Here is a 25755-nt window from a genome sequence, read left to right as displayed (position 1 = left end):
ACCCAGTTGGTGTCCACAGAAAATTGGAGAACTGCTTGGTGAGCAAAATCCTACACATCTGGTGTCAAAAAAGCATTTCGCATGTACACAGTAGTCTTTGCTTTTCAGTTGGATATGGGTGGGGAGGTACAGGATGAGTCCGGGATGGCTCGCCTTAGGGCTGGAGCCCCCAGGTGAATGGTAATGCCATTTTCTAAGGTGGGGGATCTGGGGGCTGTCAGGGTTTGAGGGAATGTCAGGGTCCCCTAGATGGAGATGCCCGTCAGGAGTCCAAGTCCTCAGCACCCAGACGGGCTTGAAGGACAGGCTGCGGCAGTGGAAGTTGGTGCCTCATATCTCACTAGGTGTGCTGGGCCTCCCCCACCCCCAATTCCCAGAACAGATGGGTCCCCATCCCAGCCACCGACTTATGCCCCAGAGCTGTCTGTCCTCTTGGCCGGAGAAACCACACTGACTTAACCCAGAAGCCATTCATTAGCAGTAACCAGCAGTCGCCCCTTGCCCTGGAGGGGTGAGGGGGAGGAGGAACGTGGTTGGAGGTGGCTCTCCACCCTGCGGGGGAGGCTGGGGCTGGTTTTCCATGCTTCCTCTCCACAGGCATGACTCGGCTGGGCAGGTCACCTGGGGGGCTAGGTCACGTCTCCGTAGGAAGGCCTGAAGGAAGGCCTGGGGGACCTGCATCTCCCAGCTCTGGGACCAGCTCCCCCAGGGAATTGGACTGGGGCCCCTAATTCCGCACCTGCCCCCAGACGTGGCTGATCCCATGCAGCATTCACTTCCTTTCCATGAGCCCTTGGCCATGACTTGTGACCTCGAGACTCTGAGGTCCTGCTCCCTCTCCTTGGACTGTGAGTCACTGATGTGTCACCAAGAGTGCTGGGAGCTCCCCAGCCTGGTGATGGGTACCCAGCGAGTCAGCTTGCCCGTTGCCCTCTGCCCTTCTTCCCAGCAGGCTCCTCTGGGCCCGGCCCTGGCCCTTCCCAGCCTGGAGCTCCCCTTTGCTTCCTGGTCGTAGAGAAGCGCAGCCCTTCCAGACCATGTCAGTGTGGTGGTGAAAGTAGGCTCCTGTCCGTCCAGGTGGAAGGAGACATGCCTGAGTGCTGAGAGTCTGACTCTAGCATAGGCTGGTCATGTGGATGACATTCGGGGGCATGTGGGTCAGAGTTTCACGGTGGACCGTCTCGGGGGAAAGGCCTGTTTTGTGGCCTTTGCTGATTTCGGTAGTGTCAGCTGTCCTGCTGTGCACGCCTGATTTCAGGATATTAATGTGCTGTCAACCACTTGAAGACTTCCTGCAGACTTAACGATCGGTTCTTGCTAACCAGTCAGAGCCCCTGGGAACACATCCCTCTAGTAAACATGCTGTTTTAAAGATAAACAAAGCAAAGGGGACTTCAAGTTTACCTGTGATCCATCAGCTAAGCCAGACATGAGGAGGAAATTCTTATGGGGAGGGGGCAATAGAAGGGGTTCTCCACCAACCAGGGAAGTGGTGTGTAGACTAGAGAATGGAGGTGTAAGGGGTTCTGGCCCCGAAAGTGGACAGGCCCAGTGACATTTCTGTTGGGGGACTGACTACCTTCCTCCCCAAAGATTCGCAGCCCAGACTGATGGGTTATTTTTCCATGAGAACAGGAGTCACTGAGAAAACATGATTAGCTCCAAGAAACCCAGCGTACAGCCAGCTTTTCTGAAGGAGGAAACAGTTTTGAACAAAACTTAGGAGAGTGATCTAAAGCATGGAAGGAAAACTCTGGAGCAAGCTGACTTAGAGATGTGCCGTAGCAAAAGAGAGTAGATCAGTAAGGGATGGGGGAGTAAACTGCTGTAAGTGCAGTTTGGAAAATGCCTGAAGGTCTTAGTGGACCACCAGAACTAACAGTGCTTTCTATTCCAGGAAGACGTTAGCCAGCACAAAGATACCTGAGTCATATAATTAACACCTGGACCCTAGAAGTCCAGCATTCAGAGTCAGGCAGCTGGGGCTCTGCATTCAGAAAGTGTGGGACTGAGGAAGGGAGTCGGGAGGGGGCCCCCCTACGACCAGAAAAAGGAAGGCNTTAACACCTGGACCCTAGAAGTCCAGCATTCAGAGTCAGGCAGCTGGGGCTCTGCATTCAGAAAGTGTGGGACTGAGGAAGGGAGTCGGGAGGGGGCCCCCCTACGACCAGAAAAAGGAAGGCTGGGCAACAGGGGAGAATGCTCAGCCTCCACTTTATGGAGGTGTCANCCTCCGCTATGAGCCTGCTTCTTCCTCTCCCACTCCCCCTGCTTGTGTTCCCTCTCTCGCTGGCTGTCTCTATCTCTGTCGAATAAATAAATAAAATCTTAAAAAAAAAAAGAAAGAAAGAAAAAGGAAGGCTGGGCAACAGGGGGAGAATGCTCAGCCTCCACTTTATGGAGGTGTCATGAGGACAGGCAGTGCTGTTCTAAGGTGGAGAAAGCTCTATTCCCCAGAGTTGGGGGGGGGCATGCCTAGACCACACAGGCCAGGGGTGGAGGGCCAGAAGATGGGGAGGGGATTCGGTGTGCTTGCCACTTGAGACTTCGGTGGAATATCCCAAGGCGCCAGGTGTAGAAGGAAGCAGGGGCAGAGCTCTGCGGCCAGGACGGGGATGGGCAGAACTGGGGAGACGTGAGGAGCCTGGGCAGAGGCAGAGGAAAATGGGAGGCCCAGGCTCTGGCGGCTGGGTTGGGGTAGAGGTGGGGCTCTGAGTGGGACCTGGGATGGGGTTGGAGACGCGTGGGTTCCTAGGAGAGTTCAGGAGTGCGGTTAGACCAGAGAGAGGACATACCGATGATGGAACACCAGCCAGTGAGCCGTGTCCTCGAGTGTCCCCAGGGCCAGCCAGCCAGGGACGAATGGTTCCTGAAAACCATTAGTGCCCCAGAAAACCTTGCCTGCAGACGTGCAGCCCGGTGTTGCTCGACTGGCACTGAGCCCTGCAGGGCCGCCAGGCCCTTACACCTGAGCAGCCCTGGCTCCTGCGCTTGTGACAGGCGGGGTGGGGGGTGGGGCTGACCAGTTCCTCCTCACAGATGGGTAAACTGAGGCCCAGGGTGCAGGAAGGCGCTCCGTTTACCTGCTTTTGTGAGTGCCCTGCTCTCACGTGAGGGGGCTGTTGTGGCTGTTGCTGTCCGGGTGGACCAGGGCACTGGCCAGGGCCACTCTGCCCCCCTGCAGCCCAGTGTTGCCCCAGCTCCCAGTGTTCACAGGACGGGGGGACATTCAGATTTTCTTGCCCATTCTTTTAGTTGTAGTAAAATAGACATGATTTATCGTTTTCACCACTGCTAAGTGCATGGCTCTGTGGGATTAAATACGTGCAGACGTCCCGCCTTTGTCTGTGGACCTTTTCCATCTTCCCGAAGGACTCTGCTCCCACTGAACCCTAATTCCGAGCCCCTCCCTGGCCCCCAGCACCCCCCCTTCCACTTCCTGGGGCTGTGGCTCTGCAACCTGGGGACCTCCTAGAAGTGGAATCCTGCAGTATTTGTCCTTTTGCATCCGGCTCTTGTCACCGAGCACAATGTTCTCTGGCTTCCCCCATGCTGTGCAGGCGTCCGGCGCTTCATTCCTTTTTATGGCTGGATAATAAGATCATGTTCTGTTGGGCAGGTGGACGGGCCGCACCGTGTTCATCCATTCATCCACGGGTGGACATTGGGCTGCTTCCACTCTGGGGCTCCATGGGTCCTGCTTCTGTGAACGTGGGTGCAGGACGTGCTGGGGCTGGTGCTCAGATCTGCCGGCCATGTGCATCCCCAGCTCCCTCTGCTGAGAGCTCTCAGCCGCGCCCCCAAGCACCCTGCCTCTGTGCCCACGAGCTGGTTGGTCCCTCCCCCTGAAACAGCCTCCCCACTTCTGTCCCCCTGTGGCTCCCTGGAGCCCAGGTCAGTGTCACCTCCACAGAGTGGCCCCCCTGAACCTCTCCTTTGCCACCGCTCGAATCCGCCGGTCCCACCCAGCAGAGCCTTTGCTGGTGCTGTTCTGGGGGCTGGGATGACCTCCGACTGCACCCCTAAGACTCAGCCTGAGAGTGAGCACTGTCCTGAGTCCTGACAAGATGGCCACCCTCCCCCCGACCCCGGCCCCATCCCCTTCCTGGTTTGGCTTCCCCGGGACTTCATCATCCGTCAGACTAAGTAATTTATTCCTATTGTTTATTCTCTTTCCTCCAGCGTCCCTGACACGGGGGCCGGGGTTGGTTTTGGTTTGCTCACTGAACGGCAGCGCCCGGCACATGGCGGGCACCGGTAGACTTGGGTTGGAGATGAACAGAGCCCGGGGTGGATATCTGCCCTGTCTGCGGTGGCGTGGGTGGGCCACTTCTGTGGGTGGAGCGTGGCCAGCCCCAGCTCTGCAGCCCCGTGCATCCTGCGCACCTCGCTGCACATCATCCGTGGCCCTGAGATGGCGCCACAGATGCACGGCCATGTGGGCGGCAGGGGGCAACCGAGCAAAGAGATGCCCAGCCAGCACTCCTGGCGTGGCTCCAGCATACAGTAGGCACTGCATAAATCTTTTGTTAAATGTTGGATCACACCGGGGCCCCCACCCTGGGAACTGGGGAGCCGGTTTCTGGGCCTTGCTTAGGACCCGTGCCAGAGCCTTCACTGGCTTTTCGGGACTTCCTGTGCACCTGCCAGTTCCTTCCCCTGAGGCCCTCTGCCTGGCCACCCTGTCTTGGGGACAGCACGTGTCAGGACACACACCTGCCCCTTGGGTCACCTGGGCAGTGACCCAAGTGTCAGGAAAGGCTGTTACACAAAGGACACTGGGGAGACAGCAGTCTGGAGCAGTTTGGCCCAGCAGAATCCTCCAGACTCCCCTCTGCCCTCATCCCTGACTCCTCACCAACCTCACCTGCTCCATCTCCATCTGGGGAAATGTGCTGCCTGAGGTAGGACTAATGTCTTACCCACCGTTGTGTCCCAGTGCCCAGCACAGGGCCTGACATACAGCAGTTGCCCAGTAAATGCTTATCAAATGAGCCGGAGAGGCCAACCACCTTAGTTGCAGGAAGGGAGTGGGTTGGGGGAGCCTGAGGCTACCCATGGAGTACAGGGGTGACCCAGGATCATGAGCAGGTGGGGAGGGGGAGCACCACAGAACCTGCCCCTCACCTCGGCCGCTGTGCTCTCCGGCAGCCCCCTCCTCCCAGTACTGGGAGTAGCACATCAGCTGGGGGCTGTTGTGGGCAGACGGGGTGTGACGGGGGCTCGCCGTAATGCGGAGGGGTGGTTCTGGCTGCAGTTTAATCCTGGGTTGTCTCCTGCCCTTCCCACCAAAGTGGGGGGGCGTCAGTAAAACACACTGATGACCCTTTGATATTGACAGTCCCAGTCTCTGGGGGGTGGGCGGTCAGTTGCCAGGGGGAGGGGGTTGGCTGCCGACTTTGCTGCCCCCGGACCCTTCTGGCCTCCGGGAGCCAGCACGGGAGTCGGCTTCCCACACAGGCTGTGGGAACAGAGCATGTTGGCCTAGCTGGGGAGCTCCAGAGACGCCTAGGTGGTCTGCCCAGCAGGGTGCACTGAGGGTTGGCCTGGCCCCCAGCTCCTCCCAGCCCCAGACCCCCTCTCTCTTGCAAGCCCTCCTACCTGAGTCTCTGCCAGGCCCACTCCTACTTGCCCTGCGAGCCTCTGTCTCAAGGTTCCTCCTCTTCCGGGCAGCTTTCACCGGTCACCCTGCCAGAGTCATGCGCCTCCTTGGCCCCCTGAGGACAGCTAGGACCTTGGGTGAAAACCACCCATCCCTTGGACCGAGATCCCTCAGGATCTACTGAGTCCCATCCAGTCACCCGCCTCCAGATTGAGGTTCACATCCAGGCTCCACCCCTCCCCACCAGCCTCCCCCAGCTCCACCCCTCCCCACCAGGCCCCGGTTTCCTCATTGCAGAGCGGGAACAGTAAAGGGATTTGAGGCCGAGATGCAGCGATGTGGGGCACACCATATGCCCCGCTGTTTCGTGCCCCTTCCCAGCACGAGGCTTGTTGATCGAATTAACAAAAGGACAGAGACACAGTGGGTCTCAGAAGAGGAATTGGCCTGCCCCTCCTGCTAGGGGAGCAGGGCACTGAGTCAGGGAGGAACTGGTAGGGACCCCGGGTCACAAGGTCTCATCTGGTGCTCCCCCCAGGCTCCCTGCTCCAGTGGAGCCCAGCTGCCCTCTGACCGTTCGGAGTGCAGGGGCCAGGCCAGGCATGGGGGATGGCACCCCAGCCCTTCCCAGGTGGCGACGTCAGTCAGCCACCTGGGCACCTGGCTGGCCCCGCCTGGGCTTCCCCGCAGTCCAGGTGAGGGGTGAGTTGTTCGCCACCGAGTGACAGGGCCCACATGACCCATCAGGTGGCCACTGGGGGCCTGATTCACAGCTTTCTGGGAACTGGGTTAACGGGATCCCAGAGCGGAGGGCTCGGTCAGGTCTCCTGGCTGAGTCATGGTGGCCCTTGGAGGAAGGAGCCGTTACTGAGCCTCTGGGCAGCCCCCTTCTCCCCAAGGTCCTGGGACCTTGCCCAGACTCCATAACCTAGCCTTCAGCTGCTGCAGACCCAAGCCCCAGGTGTTCCCTTCCCCACCCAAACGGGGGAGCTTTCCCAGTCAGTGTCAAGGGCATTGGGCTAGACCTCTGGGTCCGGGTCCTTTTCCTCCACAGGGTTGATCCTGGACCTACAGCTGGAGCCAGGGTCCAGAGCCCTGAGTCCACTGCTCCAGGGCAGAGGTAGGGGTCTCAGCTAGAGCCCCCAGACCCCTTAACGGCTCATTTCCTCCTAGTAGTCCCACCCCTCCTGTGACCTACAGCCTGGGGTGGCAGGGACTGAGCCACTCACTCACTTGGGGGACTGGTCCAACAGCATTCCGCCTCCCAGGATAAAACCTGGGGTGACCTGTAGGGAACTCTGCACACTCCTGTCGCGGGCAGGACTGCTCTCCCAGCCGTGCCCGTGCCCCTGCTGGCCATGGTGGTTTCCAGAACTCCCCCGGCCCTAGGTGGGGGCTGTCTCAGAATCTTAACCCCCCTGCTGCTTCTGGCTTCTGCAGGTGAGTCCTGAGGACCTGCCGCCCCTCCCTCCTCTGCCCCCCCAGGGCCACCCCTTCCCTTCTCCATACTCAGCACCTTCCCTCCCGCCCCTGCCTGCACCCGGTCTCTGTCATCCGTCTCCCCCTCGCCTTCTGTGCTCGCTTGCTCCTCTCTGCCCTGTCCTGTGGCTGCCAGCAGAGGACTGCAGGACACACTGAGGCAGACGCTGGGCACAGGCTGCGCCAGCACCCCGACCTCAACACACCTCAGCCCTCCCGTTCCTATCCGTCAGCGTCCTCCCCATCTTCCTCTGTCCTCCTCCCCCCTCCCAGCTCTTAGGTCCACACGTTTCTGTTCCAGGCCTCGGGCTTGGGGTTGAGGGGATCTCGGGCCACAGCCTCAGGTCGGGGGAAAGCCTGAGAGGGTCAGGCGTGTGCTGCCCGACTCCTACCCTCCGTGAGAGACACTCCGGAGCCAGCCGTCCTCCCCCAGGCAGGTGGGACGGAGCACAGGCACAAGACGGACAGGAAGCTGGTGGGAGGGTAAGGCCGCAGCTTAGAGAGAGCCTGAGGTTTCTGTCAGCCCTACCCAGGCTCCAGGAAATGCCCCACCCTGGAGGTCTGGGGAGCTGCCGTGGGCACTGGGGGGCTCCTCTCCACTGGCCTGACCCTTCCTTCTCTTGCCCTCAGCCTCCCTCCATGCTGCCAAGTTACCTGGTGAGTGGGGCCCCCCCGAGCGGGGGGGGGGTCAGAAGGGGTGGTCGGGCAGGAGAGGAAGGCAGAGCAGAGACTCTGACTAGGAGAGGGGCCCAGGGCAGGGCAGCACCAGCAAGTGAGAGGAGCACAGAGGGAAGGCCAGCCTGAGGGGAGGGCAGAGAAGGGCAGGGAACGGCCAGGGGAAGAACAGCACGGGCGTGGACAGGGCGGGAGGCTTGTGCCCCAGGGGTGATAAAATGTGACCTCCTCCTCCAGCACCCCCAGCCTGTGGGAAGCCCCAGCAGCTTAACCGGATCGTGGGTGGTGAGGACAGCACCGATGCCGAGTGGCCCTGGGTCGTGAGCATCCAGAAGAACGGGACCCACCACTGTGCAGGCACCCTGCTCACCAGCCGCTGGGTGGTCACCGCCGCCCACTGCTTCAAGGGGTATGTGAGGCCAGTCTCCTGCTCCGGACCCCATGCTCCCCACTCAGCCCCAGCCTCCAGGTCTTTGTCCTGTCTCGGGGCCTCTCAGAAGAGAGACGCTGCTTCTCAGGGCCTCCATAAGCATGTGGACCCCAGACCCTTCCCAGCAGCACCCCCCTGCCCCGGGTTCCTGACTGACCCTACCCCCTTTCCTCTTCCCACCAGCACTCTCAACAAGCCATCCCAGTTCTCTGTGCTGCTGGGGGCCTGGCAGCTGGGGAACCCGGGCCCCAGGTCCCAGGAGGTGGGTATCGCCTGGGTACAGTCCCACCCCGTGTACTCCTGGAAAGAGGGCTCCCGTGCGGACATCGCCCTGGTGCGCCTTGAGCACTCCGTCCGCTTCTCCGAACGCATCCTGCCTGTCTGCCTGCCCGATGCCTCCGTCCGTCTCTCTCCAAACAAGCGCTGCTGGATTGCAGGCTGGGGAAGCACCCGTGACGGAGGTGTGGCTGCTCCCCACCAGCTGGCGGGGGGTGGCTGGGGTCGGGCTGGCAGGCCCCCCGGAGACACAGGCACAGTGCACAGCAGAGGGTGGAGGCCAGAGGCATAGCAGAAGGAAACACTCTTCGGACGACAGAGACAAAAAGCAAGCTGCAGCCTAGAGGTGGGAAGTCACAGAAAGCTAGGCGGACAGTTGTAGGTGCTTTCTAGTTAAAAGCGATCTGTGGTGCCGTCCTGGGGCGGCAGCAGCCAGATCAGTGAGGCCATGAAGTGATGGAGGAGGGGCTGGAAGGAGCACGTGTGGGGCCAGGCTGACTGCAGGGATAGGAAGACGCCCGAGACTCCCAAGGGGGAACAGGCACCTCCTGGTGGCAGCGTGCCATGATTGCAGGCGAAAGTTCCAGAAGGATGTAGTCTCCTTAACAAAAATACAGTTGTCAGACCAAGTCTGGAAAACATCATCTAGAGACACCAGGCAGTTAAAAGAGGAAGCAAAGAAGCAGAAAAAGATGATGGACGGATGGACGGATGGATGGATGGATGGATGGATGGATGGATGGGGGGATGGATGGAGGGATGGATGGATAAATGGGGGGATGCTAAGAGGAAAAAGTGTAAGAAAAATGGGACTTTAACCAGAATCCAAAAGAATTAAGAGAAGTGCACCAGGTAGGCCCAGAGGTGGAGTCTTGGGATTGGGGTTTTCCACAGGCATTTGGGAGAGCTGATCCATTAGCCTTTGAGAACTGCCTCTGAGGGGGAGCGGAGGGGGTCGTGGGGACAGTGAAGACACGGTTTCCCAAGCCTGACCCTCTGCTCCCTGCCCGCAGTGCCCCTGCCGCATCCCCAGACACTGCAGAAACTGGAGGTTCCCATCATTGACTCAGAAATTTGCAGCCGCCTGTACTGGCGGGGAGCAGGGCAGGGAGCCATCACTGAGGACATGCTGTGTGCTGGCTATCTGGAGGGGCAGCGAGATGCCTGTCTGGTGAGCACCCCACCTTCTTCCCCCACTGCCAGCTGCCCACCCCCCACGTCAGCTGGGACCCGCAAGCCCCCCAAATGCCTACAGAACCAGCGTCCATCCGGTTGGCTCAGGCATCCATCCGTCAGGCTGCCCACCAGGCGTCTACTGCGCGTCTTGGGGGTGCCGGACCCCACTCTCTGGGAGCTTGCCTTCTGAGAGGCTTCCTACGTCCTGGTCCCCAGAACCAGCTCCAGCTCCATCACGGGGGTGGCGGACAGCGGGTGGTGGAATGGTCCGCACCCGGGCCCAGACACTAAGGTCCTGGTTGTGGTTCCTACTCTGCTACCCGGGATGCCAGCGTGGCTCGGGGGCCGTGAGCAGGAAGGTCTGGCACAAGGTGCTCCTCGCCAGCAGTGAGCCCGAAGGCCTGTCCGGCCCAGCACGGTCCTGCTGGGTTCCAGCACCTCCTCCGACAGAGAAACCCACCTGCAAGGGACTTGCTCCTTGCCACCTGCTGTGTCAGGTCTGGGGCTCTGTCCAGCCCTGACCCACGTGGGTCCCTGACCTTGCCTCCTCTCCTCAGGGTGACTCCGGGGGCCCCCTCATGTGCCAGGTCGAGGACACCTGGCTGCTGGCGGGCATCATCAGCTGGGGCGAGGGCTGTGCGGAGCGCGACCGGCCCGGCGTCTACATCAGCCTGGCTGCCCACCGCTCCTGGGTGATGAGGATCGTGCAGGGCGTGCAGCTCCGCGGGCACTCGCAGGGGAGCAGCCCCTCCCGGGACCACGCGCGGTAGGGATCTGGGAGACGGGCAGCCGCTTGCCCCAGCCGCCTGACCGCGCGCCCTTCCCGCCGTCGTCAGCGAGCCACCTGCCTTCGGGGGGCGCCCGCGGGCCGGCACCGCTGCCTCTGCTGCGAGGCCCCGCCCCGCCCGCGGGAGCGCCTTCCTGTGTGTATATACGTGTTAGCGATTTTTACGGTTATTTGTAGCCCTGCCCGCCTATCTTATTTATTCCAATTTCAATAAATTATTTATTCCCCGTTCCTGTTTTTCCAGGTATGGGGACATTGGGAAGCTGGGGTACACTTGGGATTAAAATGGGGGAGGTGGGTGTGAGTTTGTCTGGTGGCCCCACCAGGGACCTAGGTGTCCTGTTCACCTGTGTTTCAGCATTCTGGCCTTTGCACTTCCTTCCTGTGCCCCCCTCCCATCGGGAGGCCCAGCGGGCTGCAGGGCCACTCCAGGCCCCCAACCTGCCTGTTGGGTTTCCAAAACTGGGCTAGCTAGGAGAAACCCGCCCATATGAGTGGTGTGACCCCTCCCTCCCTCCCCTGAGAACCAGGTCTCCCGGATTTGGGCTGAGGCAACCCAGGCCTCTGCACCCCCGGGAGCTGACTCGAGTGACTCATTGCCGGTTCTGTGAGTCGTCCTTGCAGGACGGAGCAAAGCAAAGCAATGAGACGGCAGGTCTCTGGGCCATGATGGGCGTGAGTCACTGGCCGGCGCCCACAGGGGGTCTGCCAGCTAACACCCGCCTTCCCCCAGGACTGCCCTTTCCCTGCCCCCTCCTCTGCAGCTGGGGCCCTGACCTCCTGGACCTGCCCCCCCCACAGCCCCCCCATGCCTGGGACCCTGTCCTTTCCCACCTGGTATTCCCTGCAACCCGTGGAATGTGCGGACTGAGGGCTCTGTGGCAGGTTTCAGGAGTCTGAACCTGATGGTGGCCCACACAGAGATTCGTTCTAAAAGTCAAGAGAACAGCTAGGTCCAGTCACGCTGAAGGACTCCTGACAAAGTGTCTCCAACTAGAAATTGGCCGTGAAGCGAGTTTCTGAGAAGGTGGCACGGGGTTTTGGCTGGCTTGCTTTTTGGCACCCTTTATGGGGAGTAGCTCCTGAAACACTTGCTCGTGTTGTTTTGATGACCCCTGTGTCATTACCAGATTACAGTAGATGCCTTGGGGTTGGTTTTATCAAAAAACAAACACCACACTGGTCTCCTGCTCACCTGGGAACCAGCCTGGGGACTAAGCCGTGACTCAGGTGAGCGCCACATCCAAATCCGGGCCCTCCCTCACCTGCCACTCCCCCTGCCTGCTCTCCCGCCTGCAGCCCCCCTCCCACTCTCTGGGCCTCTTCCTCCTCCCTCTGTCCTCCAGGGTTGGCTCTCCCGATGCTCCCTGCCCCTCCTTCTGCCCCTGCTTCTTCCCCTCATTCCTTCCCTCTCCCTCTTCTGTCCCTCGCTTTCTCCCCTGCTCTCTCCCTCCCCTTCAGTAAGCAGAGGGTCCCCCACAGAAGGAGGGAGCAATGCCTAGACACATCTGGGGGCGGGGGCAGGGGGAGATGTTGCCAGGACACTCTGGTGGAGCGGGTTGCCTCTGAGTTGGGCCATCCGCCTCCAGGGAGCCCCCAAGCGAGTGCACCCTCCTGGAGGAGCCCAAGGGCAGGCTGGGCTTCAAGTGGGGAACCAGCACCTGGCTCCCCACCGTAACAGGAAGTGCGATGACCCCTCCCTCATCAGGGCTGGGGGGTCTAGGAGGAGGAAGGGGGTCAGCCCAGCACCAGCAGGGTCCACAGCAGGAGCACAGAGAAGCCCCTTTGCTCCCGGGTTGGAGCTGGGCCCAGGAACACACCCCAAATCTGGACCACTCTGGGTGGGGAGGACTCATTGCTTCAGCTCCACCGACACCACCCAGAGCCCTTGGGCCTGCCGGCAGTTTCCCCGGGAGAAGTCCCGGGGGCCCAGTGGGCAGGTGTCTCCACCCGCTGCAGCCTCCCACACAGAACAGCCCTTCCCAGAGCTGTCCTGACCTCCCCAAGGGGACCGATGTCATTCCAGCAGGAGCTGCCTTAGCTGCAGGGTCTGTCCTTCCACACATGCTCTCTCCTCAGAGCTTTAACCCCTGCGGGGACGTCCACCCCCACACCTGCGACTCTGCAGCTCTGCCCCCGTGTCCAGAGAAGTGAGCACACACACACCGAGCCCGGCTCTTCCGCAGTGGTAGCCTCTTGCGCCTGGTAAGCCCACACCCCTGCCGTGCTTCCTCCGCAGAGACTGGAAAAGGGAAACACTCGCTTCCACAATCTCCCGCAAAGTCCCAAGAGCCTGTGGGACTGACTTGTGGCCCGGGGAAGGAAGCAGACATCTGGGGGGTGGTTTCTTGGGAAGACGGCTTTTTCCTCATTAAAGGGATGTATTCAGCTGGTACCCTTTCCCGCCCTCTTCCTTCTTCGAGTCTGGGATGTCAATGTGATGCTTAAACATCTGCAGCCATCTTATCACCATGAGGTGACAAGCTGCTGTGCCAAATGAGAGTGATGACAGTGAGCAAAGCTTCAGGAGCTGTGGGTGTGGGGACGCAGCGGGCCTGTCACCCTGTCTCCGACATCCACGCATCCATGCTTCTAAACCACTGTTGTTCGATCTTGTTTTACTTGCCGCTAATTGCATTCCTAACATATACCTGCTTCAATCCTTTGAAGCAGTTTTAGATTTATAGAAAACTTTTTGGTTTTTTACAGAAAACTATTTTTGTTATCATGAAAACGACAGTGTCAGATTTCATCAATCACACACATTTGGGGTTTTTTTCAGAGATTTTACTTTTCATTATTTTTTAATTTTTTTCAAAGATTTTATTTATTTGAGAGAGAGCATGAGCGTGTGTGCACAGGCAGGGGGAGGGGCAGAGGGAGAGGAAGAAGCAGGCTCCCCACTGAGCAGGGAGCCCAACGCGGGATTGGATCTGAGGACCCCGGGATCATGACCTGAGCTGAAGGCAGACACTTGACCAACTGAGCCACCCAGGCACCCCAAGATTTTATTTTTAAGTAATCTCTACATTCAGCGTGGGGCTCGAACTCACAACCCTGAGATTAAGAGTTGTACTCTCCACCGACTGAGCCAGCCAGGGGCCCCACACTTTTGAATTATCCAGATTAGGAAGGCTTTGAAATCATACCTGTCCACAAGAATTCTGGACCTGCAGAGGGTCCCCCCCCACTTGGTGTCAGGGTCCCCAGGATGTAAAGATGTTATTCAAGAACAAGTCTTTTCCTTGTCTCTCTTTCCTGCTTGAAGCCAGTGCTGACGTCCACCAGGGCACCTGAAGGAGACTCACCATAGCCCCGGCTCAGCCAAGCGCACCCTCCCCAAGCTCCCCGGATGGCCCGGACGGTCTGGGGTTCACGCGGAGGAGGAGAGAACGGCCTTTCCCAGCTCCAAGCCGCACCTTGCCACGTGCGCCCAGGTGGTTGTGCTCAGAAGGTCACGAGGTTGCTCATAGACACGTCCCTTTGGGCGGCCGTGGGTCTGCTTTCCCATCAGTCATGCACGGGCACGGCAGGACACGTGAGTTTTCAGAGGCTCCGCGGTCTCCATCCTTACGGAGAGGGTCATCCCTTTGACAGGGCGAAATCGTCTTTGCTGGTTCTGCCTCATGTCCCAGCATCTGCATGATGGCGGCCCCAGCGCTCCCTGCCTTCTTTGCCCGCTGACACTGGCTCCTGGCTCATACCGCTGGTTCCAGAGCTCCGTGACCATCCATATGTCCATATGGTGACTCCCAGAGCTCTCCCCCACAGCCCCCGGACGCCTCGACCTCAGCGAGACCCCAAGTGAATCCTGTTAACCCCTCCCAAACCTGCATCACTGTCAGGATTTCCCATCCCAGCAAAAGGCCACAGTCCGTCCTTCCAACTGCTGAGTGTGACAAACCCAGAGGACGGACACTGCCACGTGCTGGTGGGGACCCGGGCACGGGTGGGAACGTGGCCTGGCACGGTGTCCGCGCAAACCAGGTGACCATCTCCTGTGAAGCTGGACTTTCTCGCAGCCACCGACTCCGGAACCTGCATGTGGACACTTACAGCGGCTTTATGCAGAATCGGCAAACGCTGGAAACCCAGATGCCCTTCCGCTGGCGGTCGGGAAAACACACATAGGTCGCCCGATCAGGAGAATTCTGCTCAGCAGCCGAGAGGAGCAGACGGCACGCAGGCCCGCGGACGCCCAGTGCAGCAAGCTGGAGGAAGCTGGCAGGCTCCGGGGCCGCGTGGACGGCGCTGTGGAAAAGGCACAACCACGGAGACAGAGAGCAGACGGGTGGCTGCCCCGGGCGGCACTGGGGGAGCTCGCGGTCGTGGTGGATGACCACCACGGTTACATGGCGGTTACATGACCGGATGCATGTATCAAAACTCCTGTGGTCGATGCACTAAAAATGTGAATTTTTCTGTGTGTAGTTACACCTCTTTCAAAATGATTCAGAAACAACACAAACACACGGAGCCCTCCTTGCCTCCTCTTTCCCTTATGCTCTACGTCGAAGCCATCGGCAAACCCCACTGCTTTTACTGGAAATATGTGCAGATGCGTGCACTTGTTGCTACGCTGGCCCGGCTCCTCCACGCGGTCCTGCGATTGGGCAGTGGCCTCCTCGCTGGGCCCCCGGCTTCCGCGCTCTCTCCAGCAGCCTCGTCGTGGCACAGCGCCCAGGAGCCAGACTGGCTCTCTCCAAACCTGAGCAAGACGTCACGCTGCCCACGCTGCCATTCAGAGCCCTCTGCTGGCTCCTCATTTCACTCAGAGGAAATGACGTGGTCCTTCTGGCCTCCCCCGCCCCCGCCCATCTCCCCCTCCTTGCTCTGGGAGCTGCCTCCGCAGGGCTCCCAGCTGTGCCCTGGAACCCCACAGGCACGCTCTTGCCTCAGGGCCTTTGCACCTGCAGTCTCCTCTTCCCCCGCATGACTGCAGCTCCGGCCCCCACTTCCTGCAGACCTGCACTCATGCCACCATGTCATCGGCCCCTTTACAAGAGCAGTGTTCCCGCCTCCCCCTTGCTTCTTTCTTTGCTCTCTTTTTCCCAGGACATTTATTACTATTTAATATACTGTGTTACAGGAAGTTTCAGTCACCCCAAAATCCTCCCTGGGCCCTTTCCCGGTCAAATGCCCTGTCCCACGTCACGGTCCCCAAGTGACCACTGATCTGCCTTCTGTCCTTCCCAACCACGTCACGGTCCCCAAGTGACCACTGATCTGCCTTCTGTCCTTCCCAATGTTTCAGATGAACGGAGTCATCCAGCCTGTGCTGCCTTGTGCCTGGCTCCTTCGGCCTCAACGGGATGTCTCTGGGAGCCTCCGCAGTGTGGTGTGTGTTTATTGCCAGTGGTGTTCCCGAGTGTTCCCGTGAGACCACAGCGCCGAGAGACTTCACCTGTTCTTGTGTTGATGGGCATTTGGGCTGGTTTTGGGTTTTGGCTGTTACCTATCGAGCTGCTGCGAACACTTGGAAGTTTTTATGTGGACGTGTTTTCATTTCTTTTTTTTTGTAAAGATTTTATTTATTTATTCGACAGAGATAGAGACAGCCAGCGAGAGAGGGAACTCAAGCAGGGGGAGTGGGAGAGGAAGAAGCAGGCTCATAGCGGAGGAGCCTGATGTGGGGCTCGATCCCATAATGCCGGGATCACGCCCTGAGCTGAAGGCAGACGCTTAACCGCTGTGCCACCCAGGCGCCCCGACATGTTTTCATTTCTGTTGAGCCAACACCCAGAAGTGGAATGGCTGGTCATAGGCGACATGTATGCTTCGCTTTTTTTTTTTTTTAAGATTTCATTTATTTATTTGAGAGAGAGTGAGCACGAGATGGGGAGAGCCAGAGAGAGAGGGAGAAGCAGACACCCCGCAGAGCAGGATGCTGGATGCAGAGCTTGACCCCGGGACCTGTGGAGCATGACCTGAGCCGAAGGCAGACGCTTCACCAACTGACCCGGGCGCCCCTATGTACGTATAACTTTTAAAGAAAGACACCACCAGCTCCTGTCCAAAGTGATTGTATCGTCTGACCTGCCGGCCAGGAGCATGGGAGGTAAGGGTCCCAGCATCGCCAGTCCTCACGCACACCTGTGCTTGCCTGTCCTCCCGGTCAGAGCCCTCCTAGCCGGGAATCGGGGGCTGCCATGGTATCTCCTGTGGCCTCACTGTGTGTTTGTCTGATGACTCATGGCGTGGGGCACCTGCTCCTGGGCTCATGTGCCCCTTGTAGCTCTTCTCTTGTGCTTTGCCTATTCAGATGTTTGTCCACGTAAAAATCTTTGGTCTGAGTATCGAATGGTAGGACTTCTTCATTCTGGCTGTGAATCTCTCGACAGAGCAATTATATAATGTAGACTCTATTTTTATTCTTATAGAAATCATGGGTATGTGTTTGGTCTTCTCCCCCCTCCTATTTTTTTATTCATTTTCATTTTTATCGTGTTTTACGGTTATATGACCGTATTTTACGGAAGTATATGCTATGGTCTTTTTAAGGTTCCCAGAGTCGGTTCCAGCGTGGTGGGGGGGCGGAGTTCCTCAGATACCACAGGGTGCCCACAATTGAGTTCAGTCGTGACACCGTCCACCCAGGGACAGCGTCAGCCCCACAGGTGAGGGGCTCAGCCCTGCCCCCACCCCAGACGCCAGTCCCCAGTCCCCAGTCCTGTGCTTCTGATCATAGCCTACAGGGTGGAGGGTCCCTCCTCCTCGGTCCCTCCACCCCCGGCCCTTCTGGTGGCTAGAGCGGCTCACAGAGCTCAGGGAAACATGCGCGTTTCCCAGCTTACTGGTGGATTGGAGCATGTGAGCACACGGGAGCGGAGGCCGCCCGACGGCCAGGAAGAGAGCAGCCCGCCCCCCGACCCCTTCGTCTCTGACTCCTAGCAGCCGGAATGGAGGGGACAAAACCGGCCTGTGGGATTGCTGACAGCCGCCCGAGCAGGTCAGGACCGAGTCTGACCACGACAGACCGCGAAGAAGTCCTTTACCCCAGAGAGTTGGAGAAGCGTTTCCCCCGCCCCTGCTCAGGAGCAGTCACAGTATGTCCTGGCTTGCTTGGGACGGTCTAGGGTGACACCTGTCTCGCTGGGATTATTGTTAAAAAGAAAATCACAGGCCCCAAGTGGCGTCACTCAGGCCACGTCTTCCCCTGGGTTTTACCTCCTGACCTGCGTGCCTCCCCCAGAAACACAGTCTTAAGTGGTGGGTGGGGAGTTTCTGGTCGGCACCAATGAGGTCATCTGCCCCCCCAAGCCTGGCCACCCCCAAAGAAGGTGTGGTAACCCACTTTAGACCCCTGTCCTCCCCCTGAGAGAGACCAGCCTTGCCTGGAGCTATCCCTTCTTCTGCGGTTCACCCCTTGCCCAGCCCCACTTCTTGTAAAAAGATCCCCGTTTCGTACAACGCAGAGCTCGCCTCTGCCAGAGCCGTGCATTGCTGATAAAGCCAGCCCAGCCTTCACATTTACTCCACCGGATTTTGTTCCTTCCCATGGTCCATGCTCTCCTAAGTGTCCCGAGAGCTGGGTAAATTACACGGTCCGCCCAACAGTGACTCAGCTAAATCAAGGGCCCCTGGAGCCCCCCGATCTTCAATCTCTGCACCCCTGCCCTAGTCGCCGTGGCCACCAGCTGACCATTTAGCCCTGGATCTCCCAGCTCTGGCCAGTGGCATGCCCACCACCTGCCCCCCCCTCCTTGCCGGTGACGCAGGGGCAGCCCCCGCGGGCCCTGGCAGCCAAGGCCAGCTTGGGGGCCAGCGCCCTGTGGCCCTGTGTCCAAAGCAGGGACTAAGCCATACCTGTGGGAGCCAGCCCAGCACTTGGGCATTGGCGCACACTCTGTCACAATAAACTCCTTCAGCCCCTGTGAGGTGAGGGGGTCCTGCTTTCAGTCCAGTTGGCCCACTGAGGGCTGGGGGGAGGGTGCAGCCGCTGTGTCCCCCGTGCCCCTCCCCTCCCTGAAGGTGGCTGTCTGGAACCATGGAGGATGTTCCATATCAAGAGCTTGGGGCTGACTGGAGTCATGAGAGCTGGTGGAGGGAGAGGACAGTGGGGGCAGACTGGATGGTCCTGAGGCCTCGGCCCTTCAGGGGCCAGACCAGCCCCAGCAGCCTCTTGGTCACGCCTTGGGGAAGCTGAGAGCTGCCTGCTGCCCAGAAGGCTTGCTGCCTCAGCCGCACACCCCGGATGCTCTGGAATGTTCCCTGGCCCTGCTCATTGGCCCTCAGAGCCTCTCCTCTGCTGCCCCTCCCATGTCCCCTCCCCTCTGCCTCCTGGACGGGGCGCCTGGGCCCTGCAGAGTCTGTCCCTCCTGGCGACTTTCTCTCACTCATCTCTTCCCCGTGCTCTTTTGCTAAATTCTCCAGCTCTTCACTCTCCATGAGGACCCTTCCGGAAAGCAGTGAGGAGAGGACAGGAAGGACTACAGGTAAACAAAGTCCCTCACTTCCTCGGCTTTTGTGCTTCACATTTGATAATGGCCGTTTCCCAGTGTGAGCCAACCACCCAGGAGCCGCAACTGGCGGCCCAGGGCTGGGGCCCCATCTCCCAGGTGACCACCGGCCACCCAGGGCCACGGTGCCACGCAGCCCTGTCCCTGGGGCCTCCTACCCCATGTCCATCTGTGCATGTCCTCCACATGCGTGTGTGCGTGTGCGTGTGCGTGTGCGTGTGCACAGGTCTGTGTGTGCTCCTGGGAGCCCNCAATTGAGTTCAGTCGTGACACCGTCCACCCAGGGACAGCGTCAGCCCCACAGGTGAGGGGCTCAGCCCTGCCCCCACCCCAGACGCCAGTCCCCAGTCCCCAGTCCTGTGCTTCTGATCATAGCCTACAGGGTGGAGGGTCCCTCCTCCTCGGTCCCTCCACCCCCGGCCCTTCTGGTGGCTAGAGCGGCTCACAGAGCTCAGGGAAACATGCGCGTTTCCCAGCTTACTGGTGGATTGGACCATGTGAGCACACGGGAGCGGAGGCCGCCCGACGGCCAGGAAGAGAGCAGCCCGCCCCCCGACGCCTTCGTCTCTGACTCCTAGCAGCCGGAATGGAGGGGACAAAACCGGCCTGTGGGATTGCTGACAGCCGCCCGAGCAGGTCAGGACCGAGTCTGACCACGACAGACCGCGAAGAAGTCCTTTACCCCAGAGAGTTGGAGAAGCGTTTCCCCCGCCCCTGCTCAGGAGCAGTCACAGTATGTCCTGGCTTGCTTGGGACGGTCTAGGGTGACACCTGTCTCGCTGGGATTATTGTTAAAAAGAAAATCACAGGCCCCAAGTGGCGTCACTCAGGCCACGTCTTCCCCTGGGTTTTACCTCCTGACCTGCGTGCCTCCCCCAGAAACACAGTCTTAAGTGGTGGGTGGGGAGTTTCTGGTCGGCACCAATGAGGTCATCTGCCCCCCCAAGCCTGGCCACCCCCAAAGAAGGTGTGGTAACCCACTTTAGACCCCTGTCCTCCCCCTGAGAGAGACCAGCCTTGCCTGGAGCTATCCCTTCTTCTGCGGTTCACCCCTTGCCCAGCCCCACTTCTTGTAAAAAGATCCCCGTTTCGTACAACGCAGAGCTCGCCTCTGCCAGAGCCGTGCATTGCTGATAAAGCCAGCCCAGCCTTCACATTTACTCCACCGGATTTTGTTCCTTCCCATGGTCCATGCTCTCCTAAGTGTCCCGAGAGCTGGGTAAATTACACGGTCCGCCCAACAGTGACTCAGCTAAATCAAGGGCCCCTGGAGCCCCCCGATCTTCAATCTCTGCACCCCTGCCCTAGTCGCCGTGGCCACCAGCTGACCATTTAGCCCTGGATCTCCCAGCTCTGGCCAGTGGCATGCCCACCACCTGCCCCCCCCTCCTTGCCGGTGACGCAGGGGCAGCCCCCGCGGGCCCTGGCAGCCAAGGCCAGCTTGGGGGCCAGCGCCCTGTGGCCCTGTGTCCAAAGCAGGGACTAAGCCATACCTGTGGGAGCCAGCCCAGCACTTGGGCATTGGCGCACACTCTGTCACAATAAACTCCTTCAGCCCCTGTGAGGTGAGGGGGTCCTGCTTTCAGTCCAGTTGGCCCACTGAGGGCTGGGGGGAGGGTGCAGCCGCTGTGTCCCCCGTGCCCCTCCCCTCCCTGAAGGTGGCTGTCTGGAACCATGGAGGATGTTCCATATCAAGAGCTTGGGGCTGACTGGAGTCATGAGAGCTGGTGGAGGGAGAGGACAGTGGGGGCAGACTGGATGGTCCTGAGGCCTCGGCCCTTCAGGGGCCAGACCAGCCCCAGCAGCCTCTTGGTCACGCCTTGGGGAAGCTGAGAGCTGCCTGCTGCCCAGAAGGCTTGCTGCCTCAGCCGCACACCCCGGATGCTCTGGAATGTTCCCTGGCCCTGCTCATTGGCCCTCAGAGCCTCTCCTCTGCTGCCCCTCCCATGTCCCCTCCCCTCTGCCTCCTGGACGGGGCGCCTGGGCCCTGCAGAGTCTGTCCCTCCTGGCGACTTTCTCTCACTCATCTCTTCCCCGTGCTCTTTTGCTAAATTCTCCAGCTCTTCACTCTCCATGAGGACCCTTCCGGAAAGCAGTGAGGAGAGGACAGGAAGGACTACAGGTAAACAAAGTCCCTCACTTCCTCGGCTTTTGTGCTTCACATTTGATAATGGCCGTTTCCCAGTGTGAGCCAACCACCCAGGAGCCGCAACTGGCGGCCCAGGGCTGGGGCCCCATCTCCCAGGTGACCACCGGCCACCCAGGGCCATGGTGCCACGCAGCCCTGTCCCTGGGGCCTCCTACCCCATGTCCATCTGTGCGTGTCCTCCACATGCGTGTGTGCGTGTGCGTGTGCGTGTGCGTGTGCACAGGTCTGTGTGTGCTGCTGGGAGCCCAAACGTTCGGGCCAGTAGGCAGTGAGGCTACTCCTCTCTGCCCCCAGGGGTGACTTCTGCGCCCCCTCCTGCCCCCCAGCCTCCCACCACTGCCAGGCCAGTGAGAGGGAAGGAGCCCAAACCAGCAGCCACACCCACGGGAAGATTTTCCCAGCTGGCCATGACTGCAGCATAGACACAAGTCCTTTTGTCTGCTGTCCCTCGGCCCCCCCGAGAGGTGGTGTGTGGAGAGGATTTAGAAGAACACCCCACCCCTGACCCCCACTGACTGCAGCAGACAAAGGAGGTTCTCTTGTGCCTGGTGGGGGGTTGGGGGTTCCGGCCCAAGGAGGTGGGGGGTGGGGGGGTCCGGCCCGAGGAGGTGGGGTGGGGGCTCGCGCGGAGGGGCACTCATGACCTCCTTAGCCCCTGGTTGCCCTGCACATCTGCCTGCACAGCTGCATGTCTCTCCGGGGCGCTCCCCACTCGTGGCTGGTGCGTCCGTGGACCCTGGGGGGGCTCTGGCAGCCCTGGGGCTAGTGACGCCTCCCAGAGACAAGTCAGGGCCAGGAGCCGCACAGTTCAGTTCGGGGCCAACACACTGCGTCTGCTGGGCTTGAGCCAGGACATGGAGAAGGAGGTAGTCAGATTGACTCCAGGGCCCCGAAGGCGGACTTGGGCGCAAAGGCCAACTCTGAGGAGCAGGAACCAAGCACGGGATAAACCGTCCCTTCTTCAGCCTGGACCCAGGCTCGGGTCTGGCGCGGACCTCGTCTCTGAACTTGTCGTGAGTCACCGAGAAGGAATTCACAGCCCGTGGAAACCAGCCTGAGACAACCCCGTGCCGTGGAGTGCTGAAGCCTGGGCTCTTGGGGTGGGGGACCCCCAGGAAAATGGGAGCCCGTACCCACCCTGCCGGTGTGTGCGGGGTCAAGTGAGGGAACGCCTGTGAAACCACCAAGCATCAGTCCTGGCCCCAAAAAGGTGCGTGATGGACGTTAGAGTTCCTCTGTTCGTCTGTCCGTCCCCACGTTCTGAGAGAAAGATCCAAACTGACACGAGTGCACACAGCACGAGTGGCACCTGGGGGTGGGTGGCCTTCAGCTCAGAATTGCTCGTCATGGAGACCTGTGTGCCCTGCCCCTGTCCGGCCTGGAGCCTCAGCTCCCCCTGCAAACACCTGGGGCTGTTTCTCTGTCTCTCCTGTCGTGTTTCAAGTCGCCCCTGGTAACTTTTCTTTCCAGACCCCTTTGTCCTCAGACAGGTTCTCTCTTCCCTAACGCCAGCTTCTGTAGCTGGTGTCCTATTTATCAAACTTACCCTTTTTACATGCCTAAATCCATTTTTATTTTTTTTAAGTTTACTTTTTAGTAATCTTTACACCCAGTGTGGGGCTCGAACCCATGACCCTAAGATCAAGCGTCACACCCTCCTCCGAGCCTGCCAGGCACCCCTGCCTAAATGCATTTTTTTAAGTTTTTTCTTTAAAAGATTTTATTTATTTATTTGAGAGAGAGCATGAGGGCACAAACGGGTAGGGGCAGAGGGAGAGGGAGAAGCAGGCTCCATGCTGAGCAAGGAGCCCGATGCAGGCCTCGATCCCAGGACCCTGGGATTATGACCTGAGCCANCATGACCCTAAGATCAAGCATCACACCCTCCTCCGAGCCTGCCAGGCACCCCTGCCTAAATGCATTTTTTTAAGTTTTTTCTTTAAAAGATTTTATTTATTTATTTGAGAGAGAGCATGAGGGCACAAACGGGTAGGGGCAGAGGGAGAGGGAGAAGCAGGCTCCATGCTGAGCAAGGAGCCCGATGTGGGTCTCGATCCCAGAACCCCAGGGTCATGACCTGAGCCGAAGGCAGACGCTTCACCGACTGAGCCACCCCGGCGCCCCTGCCTAAATACATTTTAAAGCACTGGAAGTAGGTACATTGAAATGTCACCAGTGAGTACCTCTGGGCACTGGGACTTCTTTTCAACGTGGCTATGTTCCCTAATTCCTGCAGTGTACGTGTATGACTTTTGTAACAGGAAAAAATATCGTACGATTACAGTTCATGGAAGAGTTGATGACAATTTCTGTTCCCTCCCCCCCGGCTGCCAATCTTTTGCCAATCTGGGAACATCTGAAATGTCTTCAGTCTCCTCACCAAAGGACCTTTGCATCATGGCAGCAGGGACATTTCCAGCTTCAAATGAGAAAGTTAAGGCCTCAGAGAAAGCCCTCCTCCTACAGCATGGGCACCTCGGTGTGTGCTTCTGCCCCTGGGAGGCCCGTGGGTGAGCCCTGGCAGGAGCAGGTGGAGCCGGGAATGGGCTGGAGCTCTCTTTTACTGAGTCGTCCACGAGTCACTAGACCCTCTCTTCACCTCATACACGAGGATAACAGCCAGAAGGAAAAGGGAATTCAGTATAAAATATCCAACAACTGGGCAGAGGTTTGGTGTGAGACGCCACGGAGGAAGACACGGGAGCGGGCAAGAGACGCAGAAAGACACTCCACAGTGGCAGTGACAGGATGGCCTAAATGTAGGAGACTGACAACGCCAAGTGTTGACATGGGTGTGGAGCACCTGGAGCGCTCGTGCCTGCTGGCGGGACTGCAGAATGGCCCAGCCACCTTGGAAAGCTGTCTTGCCATTTCTTCTAAACTGAAACCTACACTGGCCGCGTGAGTCATCGATCCCACCACTAGATGTTTACCCAGGAGGAACGGAAACAGATATGTCACAAAGATTCACGCACGCACGCTCACAGAAACTTTGTTCCTAACGGCCCAGACAACCCCAGTGTTCATCAGTGCCCATGACAGATAACTACTGCTCAGCGGTAGAAGGGGAAGGAACGGGTGGAGTCCAGGTCACACGGATAAACCTCTAAACCCTAACGCTGGGTGAGGGAGGCCAGACACAGAGGAGCACACACCGTGTGGTTTTGTTTGTTTGAAGTTTTAGAAAAGACAACATCCATTTATAGTGATGAAAAAACCGGATCAGCGATTCTCTGGAACTGGGTTTGGGAGGAGATGGACTCCAGGGGCCTTGCGGGGGGGACAGAAGCTTCCTACATTTTGGGTGTCATGGTAGTTATACCAGTGTATACACTTGTCAGGATTTTATCAAACGTCAATGTGATCACAGATGCTGTGCGGACGTTGTACCTCCAGAAAGTGGACAACAGGAAGCCTCGAAGAGCGTGCAGCCGACCCTTGACACCATAGGGGTCCATGACCTAACCAGACAGAGCCATGAACAGACACGACAGTAGGAAACAGACTTCTCTCTGCACAACGTGTCTAAGGTCGGTCAGACAACTGAGGAAGTATCAGGAGTGACCACTTACGGGGTTTGGGGTCTGGGGCTTCTGCTGGGGTGATGAAGAAGGTCTGGGGCCAGATGGTGGGGATGACGCACAGCGCTGTGCAGGCCCTGAATGTCATGGTGGTGTATACTTTAAAATGGCTCAAATGGCAAACCTTATGTGTATTTTACCACAATAAAAATACCTGCCAGCCTCGTACAGCAATGAATTGATGTGGAAAACATCACAGAGGGGCACCTGGGTGGCTCAGTCGTTAAGCGTCTGCCTTTGGCTCAGGGCGTGATCCTGGCTTTCTGGGATTGAGCCCCACGTCAGGCTCCTCTGCTGGGAGCCTGCTTTTCCTCTCCCACTCCCCCTGCTTGTGTTCCCTCTCTCACTGGATGTCTCTCTCTCTGTCAAATGAATAAATAAAATCTTAAAAAAAAAAAAAAAGGAAAACATCACAGAACACCTCCTGAAGAGCCCAGGAGTGATGGGGACCAGGGTCAGAGAGCGGGAGCACAGAGAAGATACTCCGTGCCCAAAGGCACGCCAGGCTGGGGGCACAGACCTCTGGCTCTGAGGTTTGGAGGCCCAGGGAGCTGGACACCACTGTGGATCCCCATCAGACTCACGTGGGGCGAAAGGGAGAGGTGCCTTCTCTCCCACAGAGAACAGGGCGCAGGACAGACCAAAGCAAATAGCCCATGGTTCTCAACCTTGGCCTACTGCAGTTTGAGGCCAAATAGTTATTTTTTGCGTGTGTGTATGTGTGTATATGCGGGCTGTCCTGTGCATTTTAGGATACGTACCGATGTCTCTGGCCTCCAGCCCCTTAAGGTCTGTGACACCCACCCAGTTGAGACAACCCACAATGTCTCCTCACACGGCCAGAGGTCCCCTGGGGACACCATCAACCCCAGGTGGGAACCACTGCTCTAAGCCAAGGGGGTTGGTCCTAGCCTTGGGAATATCTGTGGCCTCTCCATAAAACTGAGTCCCCCATGATGGAGAGTCTCCCCAGGGTCAGGGGCCTGTCCTGCCCCCTCCCTGCCTGGCCTGTAGGAGCTGGCCCGTCTGTAAAGAAAAGCTTCTTACCAAGTCACCCTCTGTCACCAGAGAAATGCCTGTGATCAGCTGGTTCTCTTGGACAGGTCCCTGCAGCCTCCTGATGGACACGAGGCCCTGGAAG

The 25755-nt window shown here is 58.8% G+C and overlaps 1 protein-coding gene and 1 long non-coding RNA gene across 4 annotated transcripts; both read left to right on the top strand.

Annotated features, from left to right (window-relative positions):
* The first annotated feature begins 2115 nt into the window (after window positions 1-2115).
* On the top strand, window positions 2116-10672 carry PRSS22 (serine protease 22). 3 transcript variants are annotated; one of them, XM_034670555.1, is made up of 7 exons: window positions 2116-2223; window positions 2404-7042; window positions 7712-7738; window positions 7994-8165; window positions 8370-8647; window positions 9476-9633; window positions 10196-10672. In XM_034670555.1, exons 2-7 carry the CDS (start codon window positions 6961-6963, stop codon window positions 10406-10408), a joined length of 930 nt encoding a protein of 309 aa, XP_034526446.1. In that variant the 5' UTR covers window positions 2116-2223; window positions 2404-6960; the 3' UTR covers window positions 10409-10672. The 3 variants fall into 3 exon arrangements, with proteins under 3 accessions (XP_034526446.1, XP_019662852.2, XP_011232252.2); XM_019807293.2 differs by lacking the exon at window positions 2116-2223 and having other exon boundaries at window positions 2338-7042; XM_011233950.3 differs by lacking the exons at window positions 2116-2223; window positions 7712-7738 and having other exon boundaries at window positions 2338-7042.
* Window positions 10673-19403: 8731 nt separating this feature from the next.
* Window positions 19404-24695, top strand: LOC117804093. Its single transcript, XR_004628265.1, has 3 exons — window positions 19404-19617; window positions 20945-21006; window positions 24404-24695. It is a non-coding gene; the product is annotated as an uncharacterized LOC117804093 (long non-coding RNA).
* The last annotated feature ends 1060 nt before the right edge of the window (window positions 24696-25755 follow it).

Source organism: Ailuropoda melanoleuca, chromosome 10 (genome assembly GCF_002007445.2).
Source record: "Ailuropoda melanoleuca isolate Jingjing chromosome 10, ASM200744v2, whole genome shotgun sequence".
Taxonomy (NCBI): Eukaryota; Metazoa; Chordata; class Mammalia; order Carnivora; family Ursidae; genus Ailuropoda; species Ailuropoda melanoleuca.
The sequence above is the reverse complement of the archived record's forward strand: the minus strand, read 5'-3'. Positions and strand labels throughout refer to the sequence as shown.